Source organism: Anarrhichthys ocellatus, unplaced genomic scaffold (genome assembly GCF_004355925.1).
Source record: "Anarrhichthys ocellatus isolate YVR2014 unplaced genomic scaffold, GSC_Weel_1.0 scaffold33, whole genome shotgun sequence".
Lineage (NCBI taxonomy): Eukaryota > Metazoa > Chordata > Actinopteri > Perciformes > Anarhichadidae > Anarrhichthys > Anarrhichthys ocellatus.
In genome coordinates, this window is record NW_022280063.1 from 1,099,761 (window position 1) to 1,111,686 (window position 11,926).

General features: G+C 41.1%; 1 protein-coding gene across 1 annotated transcript in view; it reads right to left on the reverse strand.

The window, feature by feature from the left end:
• Positions 1-2,639: 2,639 nt before the first annotated feature.
• Positions 2,640-11,926, reverse strand: part of LOC116393425 (monocarboxylate transporter 2) — a 27,691-nt gene continuing 18,404 nt past the window's right edge. Inside the window, exons 3-5 of the mRNA XM_031865759.1 lie at positions 7,619-7,762; positions 5,718-6,521; positions 2,640-5,022 (exon numbers count right to left, since the gene is read on the reverse strand). Coding sequence (XP_031721619.1) covers positions 4,742-5,022; positions 5,718-6,521; positions 7,619-7,762 — 1,229 coding nt within the window. The 3' untranslated portion in view covers positions 2,640-4,741. The remainder of the gene's footprint in view (positions 5,023-5,717; positions 6,522-7,618; positions 7,763-11,926) is intronic.

An 11,926-nucleotide genomic window follows, 5' to 3' on the forward strand; every position in this document is an offset into this window, starting at 1 on the left:
ATATATATATATAAATATATATAAATATATATATATAAATATATATAAATATATATATATAAATATATATAAATATATATATATAAATATATATAAATATATATATATAAATATATATAAATATATATAAATATATATATATAAATATATATAAATAGCGAATAAAATAATTTAGACATATTTAGACGATACCTGGTGTTCACGTGTGCTTAAATGGGTGAATTTTGGATGAGTAGCTACATGAGTTTATTTACATAAACTGAAAGACTGTAAACACAATCAGTAACAAGAAAGGACAGACTTGAACCTAACTGTCACAGTTAGAGCGACACAAGACCATTTTTTTACCGTGTTCACAAAAAAAGCTGTTTACAATGGCCAGTGTAGCACAATAAGGCACAGAGATGTTATCAACAGTCCTTCAGCCTCCCAGTAGCAAACCGCCATGTATACAATCAACACCAATAACACCTGCTGGTCTTTGCAAGACTTCCTCCTGCAGATTGGAATTTTGTCCGGCAATAAAAGACGTATTAATGGAGGCAGAAATGATCCCATTGGCTCAGGGGGGCAGAGATTAGCTTATTAAAAAATCTGCTTTTTCCAAAATGGACGTATGAATTGGAAAATTCCTGATTTTTATAGTCAGAAATGAAATTGTGATCTCAATAAAAACCATTCAGTTTCATCACATAATACAGATTAAGAAAAAAAAAAAGAAGAAATTCAGAACACATAATTAAAATAAATGTCCTCGTGGCAAGACGTCACACTTATTCCAGAGCGCTTCGCTCCACGACTATCCTTCTGCCCTGTAATGACAGCATTTCTGCCTACATATGAATGTTTGAAGCTCATTCCTACCAGATACACACTGATAGCTGACAACTGCATGGAATCCAACAGGAAACTAAAGGGTCATCTCTTCCAGACTTTAAAGCCTTTACATGTATTGCTTCCACACATCAGGAGAAAATCTAACTATAGCAGTTAATAAAACAGTTTTCAGCCAGAGCATTTCCTAAAGAGAACACTTCAATATCTTCTTCAAACAATATCCAAGAGGGGTGAAAGTATTTCCTATTAATTTCAATTGAACCTCAAGATAAACCTCTGTTTTTAAATATACATGAAAAAATATATACGAGATGCTCTGCAATATAATTCATAAGGCTCTCGGTGCATGTCAAACAAATCAATTACCTCCATTTGGATTCAATTATTACAATTTTCCTTTTGTCCTTAGAATAAATGTTATGAACCAAAACACAGACATGAATTTCTCAAGTTTGAACAAATATCAAGTACAGTAAGGAGAATACCATCACATTTCTGTATGTGGTGACCAGCCTCCCTATTAGCAGAGAACCACGTCAGGGACCTGTGAAGCAGCAGCTCCCAACCCAACATGTGAGCCCTTCTCACAGATGTAGTCGTATCCAGGGATTTAACAGTCAAGTAGTTCACAGGAAAACAGCAATTGTAGAAAAATAAACACAATTTTGTGTCGCTGATCATCTTTTGGAATTCCTTCCCATTGTGGTATCTTCGTGGGAACTGCTGCTGTGCAGATGTTGCCGTTTGCATTACTGATTATAGAGAAGAAGAAAAACAACATGGAGTATAATTCATAGTCTACATGGACGGGGGAAAATACAATGATGAAAGTCGATGGTATTCTCCTTAGTTTCATTAAACCATTACAAGGTTGTGTTTTGTTGAGCAAATAAATACCAAAAAGTGTATTCATATAGACAATACCCCCCCTCCACAAAAAAAAAGTAAAAAAGGTACTGATGCACTTACATCCCCCATAAAACTAAAACCTTGTTTGATCATCATTACAGCTGATTTATAAACAGGAGTGTGTTCTGTTGGAAGGGAAGCTTGGCTTCCTGTGTCGTTTGGTCTAGGTGTCTTGGAACCAGCAGGGGGCAGTGTTATTTGGTAGAAAGTGACTGTACAGCAGTCTATCTCCCTCACTGAGAGGCATCGTGAACAATGAGCATAGTGACATCTGATTTCAGTCGCATCTCTTTCCACTAGCGAAGTGCAAGCAGGATAAGTTAACATTCATAAAGGTTTCAATGTTAGTCATTTACTAAAGCTATAAGGAAAGGTACAGACACGGCAATACAAAAATACTGTCTAATATCGGCATGAGATACTGGTGCATTATGGGAGAATAAATCTGAGCAGCTGACCTGACAGCATTTAGCTGGAGATCATCTCCAAACGGAAACATGAAGAACATGTGTGCAAATCCTTCAGAAATTATCGTATTTACACTAAATGTCATGGCAGATATTCTCAACAATGTCCCCGCCCTCAGAATCCATCCAGCCAAACACCACCATGAACCAGAGGGGGTTTCACAGTAACAAAGCGTCTGGTTGTAATGAACCAGGTGAGGACACACACACGGTGGAGAGCCACTGCTACACAGCTGGACACCCATTTGCATTATACAGAATACACATTCATATATTCAAAGTGCGGGGGGGGGGGAAGGGACAATTACATTGTTTTGTTGTTCATGATAGCTTTGAAAAATTACATTTGATATTAAAATGTGTTGGCTTTGTTATGGGACAGCGGAGACAGGACACTATGAGGTCATTTGAAACCAAAGCCGCAGGTTTTTTTTTGCCGAAAACCCATCAACGGCCCGGCGACATTTAGGAAACATCTGGAATGGATAGAATATTGGACAACATCGACACTCGGTTCAATTGCTTCGTGGATATGTTCACTCGTTTGCACACAATACGATTCAAAACACTGGTATACCTCATTAGCATTGGGTGATTAGTAGCATCAGTAGTACTCCTTCAAACATATCAACATACTGGTGTGGATGTTAGTGAGTTAGTTACAGAACAACATTAAGGAATCTCATAACTCTAAGATTTACACAGATATGTCAGGAGACAAACGGAGCACACGACACTGGTCACCGCAGAGAAAGTGGGTCACATTTAACACAGAGGTTGATCAGCTTGGTATAATACAGTTCACCGTACAACTCCCCCAGCATTCTTTACATTACAGTTAAGGCAATGTATCGTAGAACGGAGTGTCGCGCTGTCCACAACAAACACATTTCCCTGGATACCTGCATTAAAATATGAGAAATGATATTGCTCATGGGCTCTGTGTGTAGAAATGCCACTATTATGCAGATGGTTTTTGGTCATTAATACCTTGTTAAGGCCCACAGAGGAAATTACATTCAACCATAATTAAACTCGTTTAATCGCAGCATTTTTCTGAAATGCTGTTTGGGGCCATTTCTCTTTCAGCAAACTTTATACGAGTGCACAACGGAACGCTCGACGACGTACAGGAAGCGTTTTATGACTTGATCGAAAGTATTAAAGTGGGACATTTGCGCAGGTTTTTACGACACCACGTAACAGTGCGAAGGCGGGCAGCATAATGCGCGGGGCAACCAGCGTCGCCAGCTGTGAACACATCTGTTCATTATTTTTGGAAGTGGGAATTTTATGGCACCCGAATGCCGTTTTAAAATACACAGTGCAATTAGGATTTTGAGCTCTTGCTTGACACATATCAACCAGATGGATCGACCATTTCCGGGTGCACTGGGATTGCTGAACGCTGCATTCACACCGCGTGCAACACAATCAACAAGTCATCAGGAGTTTTTCACAGAGCTGACCAACCGAGGAAGATCAGCTAAACTTTTTAGGCTCGACAGCTGACACCATCAAGGCAGATTTTCGCTCCTATTTTGTTCCACGTTGATATGATTTAATGGACATTAGCCTGAAATCGGAACATTCGATTCCCATCTTTTAAAGCAGCAACTTTGATGTGAAAGACTACTGGACATTCAGAACCTCCGACTGTCCACAATTTGCCAAAAGAAAATGCTCATAAATCAAGTTGCTCGTGGTGTGAATGCAGCGTTAGGAATGCACGAACCGTTGACTTTTCACCTTTAACCTTCCCTCGAGTACCAAGAGTTCAGTGTGTTGTGAAGGATAGAAGACTATTCAGACTGCAGTTTGAGCATGAATTCAGTTTGCTGGTGCTGTTGGAACAGTGGCGACACGCTGATGCTGCATTCACGTCATATCGGAAGATACAGCAGGAAGAGAGGAATGACTCTTGTTGCTACGGATTGGAATATTGAACTTCTCGGGACATATGGCAATAACTAAAATTAGCCATAAACAAACTGCAAAAGATAACTTTTTTTTTTTTTTTTAGCAGAGTGGATTGTCTGACTGAATTGAACTCATTGTTTAGTTATCTGCATCTGCAACATCCATGGTTTTGCTGCCATGTTAACTATCAGTTTTGGAGTTCCTACAGAAAGTTACTGCCACTAGGTGCCTGATGTGAATGTACTTTCCCGCCTGTTGCTGTCTTGTATTTACAGTAAATCCGATATGAGGTGAACGTGGCAAAAAACATTATACAGTTAGTAATACACTGTTTTCCACTCAGTTTTCAGACTTTTTGTCTCATATGCATGCAGTATCTTACACGTTTCTCTGTGGTTAAACATTTCTGTTATAGTCGCTGATGCTCTTTGACAAACGGATATCGAGCCTCACGGCCTCCTCCAGTTGTTGCTTTGGCAGTTAGTTTCATGGAAGTGCAGAGGACCCCGAATAGAGCATGGTGGACCACCGAGAGGCACCTCTTGGCTTGGAGTCGTTTGATCGTAGTGGACGGAGGTGAGGGTGAGCTGTTGGCGGAGCAGAGGGATCTAGATGTTGGTTTCCCGCTGCATAGGTTCACCGTCCTTTTCACTTTTGCCGACCAGCTCATCCGACGGCTGGGCTTCCCCGTCAGCCTCCTTCTGATCCAGAACTTTGTCCGGATCTTCCGTCTCAGTCCGTTTGTACATCTCTGCACACTTGCGCTCGCGCTCCAAGAGTCTGTAGTTAATGAAGTTCCCGATGAAGAGCCAAATACTGGCCAAAATCACGACAGCGCCACAGCAAAAATACATAGCCTTGTAGTTTTTTGTGACATCAACCAGTTTCCCTGCAAGACAACACAAGGTTTTAAGATGCTGAAGTATCTGCACAGTTATAAAATCTTAAGTATTACCACATAGAACTGAGATGTAATTTATGAAAAACATGGCTAAATGTCAACTATTATTATATCTACCCATTTAAATAAAGGCCTGGTCATAATTGCATTTAAAAATGTTGTTTTAATGGAATGGCCAAGTTCGCAATTTGCTTGCAAAGAAGTAAATCCATGCAAGTATTTTGAGTGAATTTTGATGAACTTCGACATACGATCTTGACAATGCTGGCCTTCTAGGGAGCAGAGAGTTATAGCGCCCAGCAAAAGAGAAGCTATCTCATCTTATTTTCTGAACCCCCCCCTCTCTCAAGAGTATAAACTCTCCTACGGCAGAGTTTAGAAGAAACAAAAGTCACTGGTATTGTTTCAACATATTGTCCCATTAGCAACCAAGCTATCTTATTGAGCTTTTGTGACTTGATGAGCATGCGTATATTAGCAGTTAGCTCACAGGCTGATGGTAGTTTGCCAACAAGCTACTGCGAATAGTCACAACCAAGCTTCTTAAAACACGGTCCCTTTCTGGTGTGACTGGGCCTTATTAATATTGTGAACCAACTCTAATAACCAGAAGAGCTAAGAACAGGCAGTAAAAACCGTGCATGTAATGGAATGAAATATGCTCTCAGACAGACTGATCGTACCTGCTAGAGGTGGACCAATGAGGACCGGGCAGCACTCCACAATGGTGGTGAGTCCCACAGCACTGGAGAACTTCTGAGGCCCAACAAGGTCCATCAGCGTTTCGAACAGCACTGAGCTGACCATGCCAAAAGCAAAGCCGAAGAACATCACATACACCACCAGACCGGTGTAGCTTTCCACCAGTGGGCAAAAGATGTGGCACACTCCATTGTACAGCACAGCGAAGCTGAAGAAGTACTGGATCTTGGGCCGGACCCAGCGCGAGTTGGCCAGTAGCCCCATTGAGGGCCTGGCAAACATGTCAACAAAAGCCAGAATTGAGAGCAGGAAGGCCGCCGAGTACTCATCCACACCCATGTCTTTAGCGAAGGCTGCAAGGAAGACAATCGGTGCAAAGAAGCCCAGGAACATGATGACGTTGCCCGACAGGTAAATGAGGAAGCCGCGATGCTTGAAGAGGGACAAGTCCAGGTACTTGTTGAATATTTGCCAGGCAGTGTGCTTCTCCTTTGTCGTGGTGGCAATGGCGGCTACCTCTTCGTCCTTCTTGAGCTTGCCGGGCGGTGGCCCCAGAGGCCTCATGAGGGACCCGGCCACACAGCAGTTCAATAGCAGGCCACCCAGGATGAGGAAGCTGCCTCTCCAGCCGAACTGGTTGAAGAGGTACTGGTTGAGAGGAGCCAGGGTGCTGAGGAACACCGGACTGCCGGCCATCGCCATCCCGTTAGCAATGGGACGCTTCTTACAGAAGTATCTGCCTATCATAGTCAGTGCTGGCTGCAGGTTGAAGGCTAGTCCAAGTCCTATGAGCAGAGATGATAGACTTAGTTAAGTAACAATTATGTGGCAACTGTTAATGTACCAATGCTAAAGAACACTAAAAATTATCTATTTTACTTCCTATTGACCTATAAAAGAAACCAAGTAACTGTTTACCTCTGACGTACTTGCTTTAAGAACTAGCTAGCAACAATGGGTGATTAGCCATGCTAGCACCACGGCTCTAAGGATTGTCCAACACTGTGATTTATAATAAGTGCCTACAAAACTAATGAGGTTCCCATCAGCCTCAGTTGTATTTTGAGGTTAACGCTAATTAGAAATCGTTAAATGCTAAATTCCGATGCTGAAAAAGGTAAACATAATACCTGCTAAACATCTGCATGCTAGCATGGTCATTGTGAGCATGCTGCCATGCTAGTGTTAGCATTTAGCTCAAAGCACCACCATTCCTCAATGCAGCGTCACATAATGTTAAACCAGAGAGACAATCTCACTAATACAAAGATGGCTGGATAAGATTTAGAATTTGTAACGCAAAGAGTCGTTCCAACAATAATTTGGAGTAAATCTAAAAAAGTATTTTTTCTATTGATGTTAAAGATTTCCCAATGATATAATCGGCGTCAGCCAAAGGCTTTGCCTTTTTCCACACATTCCCTCTTCCAAATGAAATGCCATAAAGGCTTCTTTAAGTAATATTCTTTTTAATATTATTAGTATTGAATGAATTGCCCCATTTAAAAGCCTTGGTGCAGAACATGGCACAGTTTGCTCTCTACATGTGAGTATTGATCATTAGATGGTAGATTAGTCATTTCATTTGGATTTAAATGGGCTGTGGAATAATAGTTGTGCTGTATCTACAGTAAATATGTGAAATATGGCTAAAAGATTTGATGAAGCCTAATTAGGGAAGGAAACATTTCAGCTTTGTAGCCTGCTATTTGTCAACCTGTACTAAGACTAAGTTTTAAGTAGCATTTATAATCATGTTAAACCAGTATAATACAATTAAGGCAAGAACCAGAACAGATAGTCCTGCTCCTGCAACAACACTTTTATTTTTAACCTGCTACTTAGAAGTAGCGGCTCATCAAATGGACTTAGATGAACTTACCACCAATAACTCCTATGCAGAGGTAAAGCTGCACCACGCTGGTACAGAAGGAAGCTAGGATCATGCCAGTGGCCGAGAGACAGCCCCCCATCATGACGATGGGCCTGCAGCCGTATGTGTTGACCAGTATGCTGCTGATGGGACCTGGAGCAAAGGGAAACGATGAGATCAACCCACACATGTCGGATGTTTACAGTAGGCAGGATAACTGAAAGTGAGTGCATAATGATTTAATCTGGTTAGTGCTGCACGCCAGCGGGAGCCCCGCTTCTATTTATAGAAGCAACTAAGCGGTTTCAATTTTTAAGCACGGCACTCCCATCGCCTCGTGCCAAATTAAATTAAGCGAAGTGACTGACAGACTTTCATACAAGACTGTCAGTTTCTATTCAGTATGTTTTTTAACATGCTTTTTCTATATTGGGAAAAAAACCTTTAGGTGCATCAATCAACAGTCTATTCTCCAGTCATTCATACAAGCCAAAAAAAGAACACATGACAAAGCACTCTCTCATTTCTGTAGCAGGTTATGTTTATATTCAGGCAGATCTTTTAGTCACAGAGTGCCGGCAGAAAAGGTCTTAAATGAGGTTAATTAGATTGTGACCGAATCCCCACTTTAACTATATTATCTAAATTACTTAATAAAAAGTAATATTATTAGCCAAACTGCCCAAATTAAATGTGGGTTGGGTTTTGCACAGCCACCTGATTCAACTTTGACAGATTGTACTCACGGAACCAGATGTGATGATCAAATTTATGAATGAGTATTTAAAAAGGGGCATTTCCCCCCAAAACCTAAAATATATATTTTTCCTCTTACCTGTAATGCTATTTATCAATCTAGATTGTTATGGTGAGAGTTGCCTGATTTTCAAGATATCGGCCGTAGAGATGTTTGCCTCCTCTCCAATATAATGGGATGAGATGGCACTCTGCTTGTGGTGCTTAAAGCGCCAAAAAAAGACATCTGAAAAACTTAACAGCAACGTCTCTTTCTAGAGACCCGGTTACTCAAGATAATCCACAGACCTTGTTGTGTGCAGTTTCATGGAGGAACTATGGTTGAAAGAAAAAAAGTTCCTCCCCGAAACTGATCACAGATTGTGTCTCTTTAGCAGCTAAATGCTACACCAGCTAGTTGCTAACTTTGTCAGTGGGCTGTTAAGTCGCGTACAGTTGCTTTATCAGAGTTTTTTTGTTGCAGCCTGCTGCACTGAACTAGAGCACTTCAATTGTGGGCTGGAAAAAAAAATAAAAAATAAACTTGCAACGAGTGCAGCTGGAAAATGTTAGCACAACTGGTAGGGATGAAAACTACAGCCACAGAATACATGACGGACAGAAAGACCAAACCCATTCAAATTGCAATGACTCAGCATCTGTATTCTCAGTCATCACTGTAAATGTTGTTCAGTCGATAATGAGGTGAATCATGAGTATAACTTCAGAAAAGCCAATACCTTTCTGGGCTGAGGAAGGTCGTTTGTATTCCTGGGATATGTTGAATTTTTTGCGACTCGGTTCACTGAATTTCTGAGAGAAGAGTAAGACTATATTTTAAATTATATTTGTGCTGTGTTTCATTGTGTTCCTTTGTTTAAATTTCTCCATTTGCGGTGTATGAGAGCATTTGATCAGTTTCATACATCTTGGTACATTACATCCTATGAATACCGTGGCTGCTCGAAGCACTTATCTGCATCTTATAATTGACAACGTCCCCTCGCCCTATGCCCAATCTTAAGCACAGGAGGTGTAAATCGAATAGGGAGGGAGAAAAGTAATGAAAGATGTATTTTTCTGAAATAATACTCTCATTACCAGCCAGAAGATGTATCACATTTCTGCCAGGCCCAGTGCAATTTAAAAAGCCACAACGGGCGAGGAGTCATCTGACTTAATTTGCTCCGCATGAATCTTTTTTCGACCTTGAGGAAAGTTTCCCTCATTTGCATCCAGCGCAGCGATCAGTATTCTCGGGGGCTCGGCCGGACCCGAATCGGCCGAGATGAGGAAGCCCCTGAGCCTGCACATTACCTCCCTTGAAAAAGGCTTATCATCTCCTGGCCAGACGCGGCGTGGACTTCATTTCACAGTGGACAAAAGCCCAAACTAAATATAACCACCTAGATCCCAAAAGGGAATGACACATATAGAAATGTGTCAAACCGTTTTTTTTTGGTTATCCACGACCCTTTAATGTGAGCTGCAGCGACGAGGCCGGTGCAGCTCGTGATGACGCGAGGATGCTGGCCATCCATCACACTTCAAAGAGGATAGACAGAAATGGAAGCAAACTGCTTTTGAAAGCCGCTCTGCAGCGAGGGGACACGGACACGGTGTCCAGCCTAGCCCATTACACAGATATTTGCAGGCATTGTGATAAAAATTTATACACATTTTGGAGTTTAGAGCTGTCTAACAGCGGGCAGAATCACACTGGATGATGTTGAACATGGTGGCCTAAAGGTTACAGAAGTGGGCTGGTAACAGGGAGGCTGCCGGCTCCATATCACACATGGTTAAATCTAGAATGGGAAGTTTTACCACCAGACGCAAATGAGAGCAGTAAATCAAAACGTCATTATTTTAATGCTAAACCAAAAGACGCTAAAACGCCCTGTATAGATGACGTGTGATGATTCTCTGTGGGTTTGTCACTACAAGGGACGGCCTTCACATTACATGTAATCAGTTAATCATATGTCAACATAAAAATATTGGTTATAGCAATTTCAAATATTTCCGTTACTTTGGAGAATTTACAGAGCTCACTGACAACATTTGGATGACTTTTGTCCCGATGAGACCGGTTAACGGCATGCTTTATGGATTATGTAATTTATAGTAACAAGCCCGGTAAAAGACTGCGGAGGCTAACTGCTCAACTAGTTAAGGGTAAATTCACGTTCAAGAAAACCTTTTTCAGAGCAAAGAGAAAAATAATGTTTAAAATGTTTGTGCAGTTGAGAATAATGGTTTAAAGCACCGACTGAGTCTTCATCAAGTTGGAAATAAAAACATAATTAATGGAACCTGGTATTCTCCAAAGACAAGCATGACAAATAAAATGTATAAAAGAAATACAAAAGGATTACTGCAATGCTTCCCTGAAACATAAGTTGCAGTTTCATTTTGCCTCATGATAAACCACTTGACAGGTGTGTTTGCTTTTTTTTTTAGCACCCTGGCATCTACCTGTGTCTATGACTGACAGTGAATGTAATGCAGGCGTGCATTGTTTTCATGCCGCTTCGCCCCAAGGTCAAGTCTCTCTCTCTGTGTCTCTCTGGATTAGCGACACTGATCCGACACGGACACACAGCCTGCAGCTTAAAAGACGTCATCGTAGAGCGACCCTCGCTGCGCTGCCTGAGGGAATGAGTGACGGTCGCTTGCTTCACAGCGGTCTGACGTAAGGCTATGAAGGGTCGAGCTGAAAGAACGCCCAACCCTGCTTTTCAAAAGGACAGAGTGATAATAAATTAGTGCCGTCATGTGGAGTTTAGAGCTTGGAAACATGCCTGCTCTCACTTCACTTATAAGCTTATACCCAACTTAGAACAAAGGGCCCTTGTCTATTATTTCACGTTAGTAGCAGCACATTATAATATATAATTAAGACATATAGCTATTATGGATTATTGATCTTCTCTCTATCCTTGAAAAAAAAAAAAAAAAGATGTCTTTGTTGGAAAAGCTGTTTGCCAATTAATTAGCATGGTCGCTCAGGCAACTGGAACACTTTATTACACTAGAAGGTCAGGCAAAGAAACTGCATTAACATGACCCTGAGTGATGTCTTTGAAGCAACACATATTAAAGTTACGGTATAAAGCTTGAGCAACCGTTCAGAGTCCGGGGGATCAGTTTGTTTACATTGTTAGTTGATAAAGACTAGATTGCATTGCTTCCTATAGTCCCGTAGGGGCAGGAGAGTCACAAAAAAGCAAAAAACTACACAGCTGAGCGGTTACATTGGCTCTTAAACCTCTGAATCTGAATCTTGGTCCAGAAACTGAACCAACTGTACACGGAGATCGAGTTGTGGCTAATGATCATGACCATTCATTCAATTTATGATGAACTAATAATAACAAGCTTGTTATTTCCCTCTTTCAAAAGTTATATTGACTCGCTTTAAAGCTGCCATAGCATTTTATTATGTGTAGACCAACCTTTCAAAGAGACCTTAGACAGAGTTTGTGCTGAAAGCAGATGGTGGAAGAAGGCAAAGGGGAAATAGTGGGGAGTAACAAGTTGAAAATGTCCACAACCATAAGCACTAACAATATGACTGGG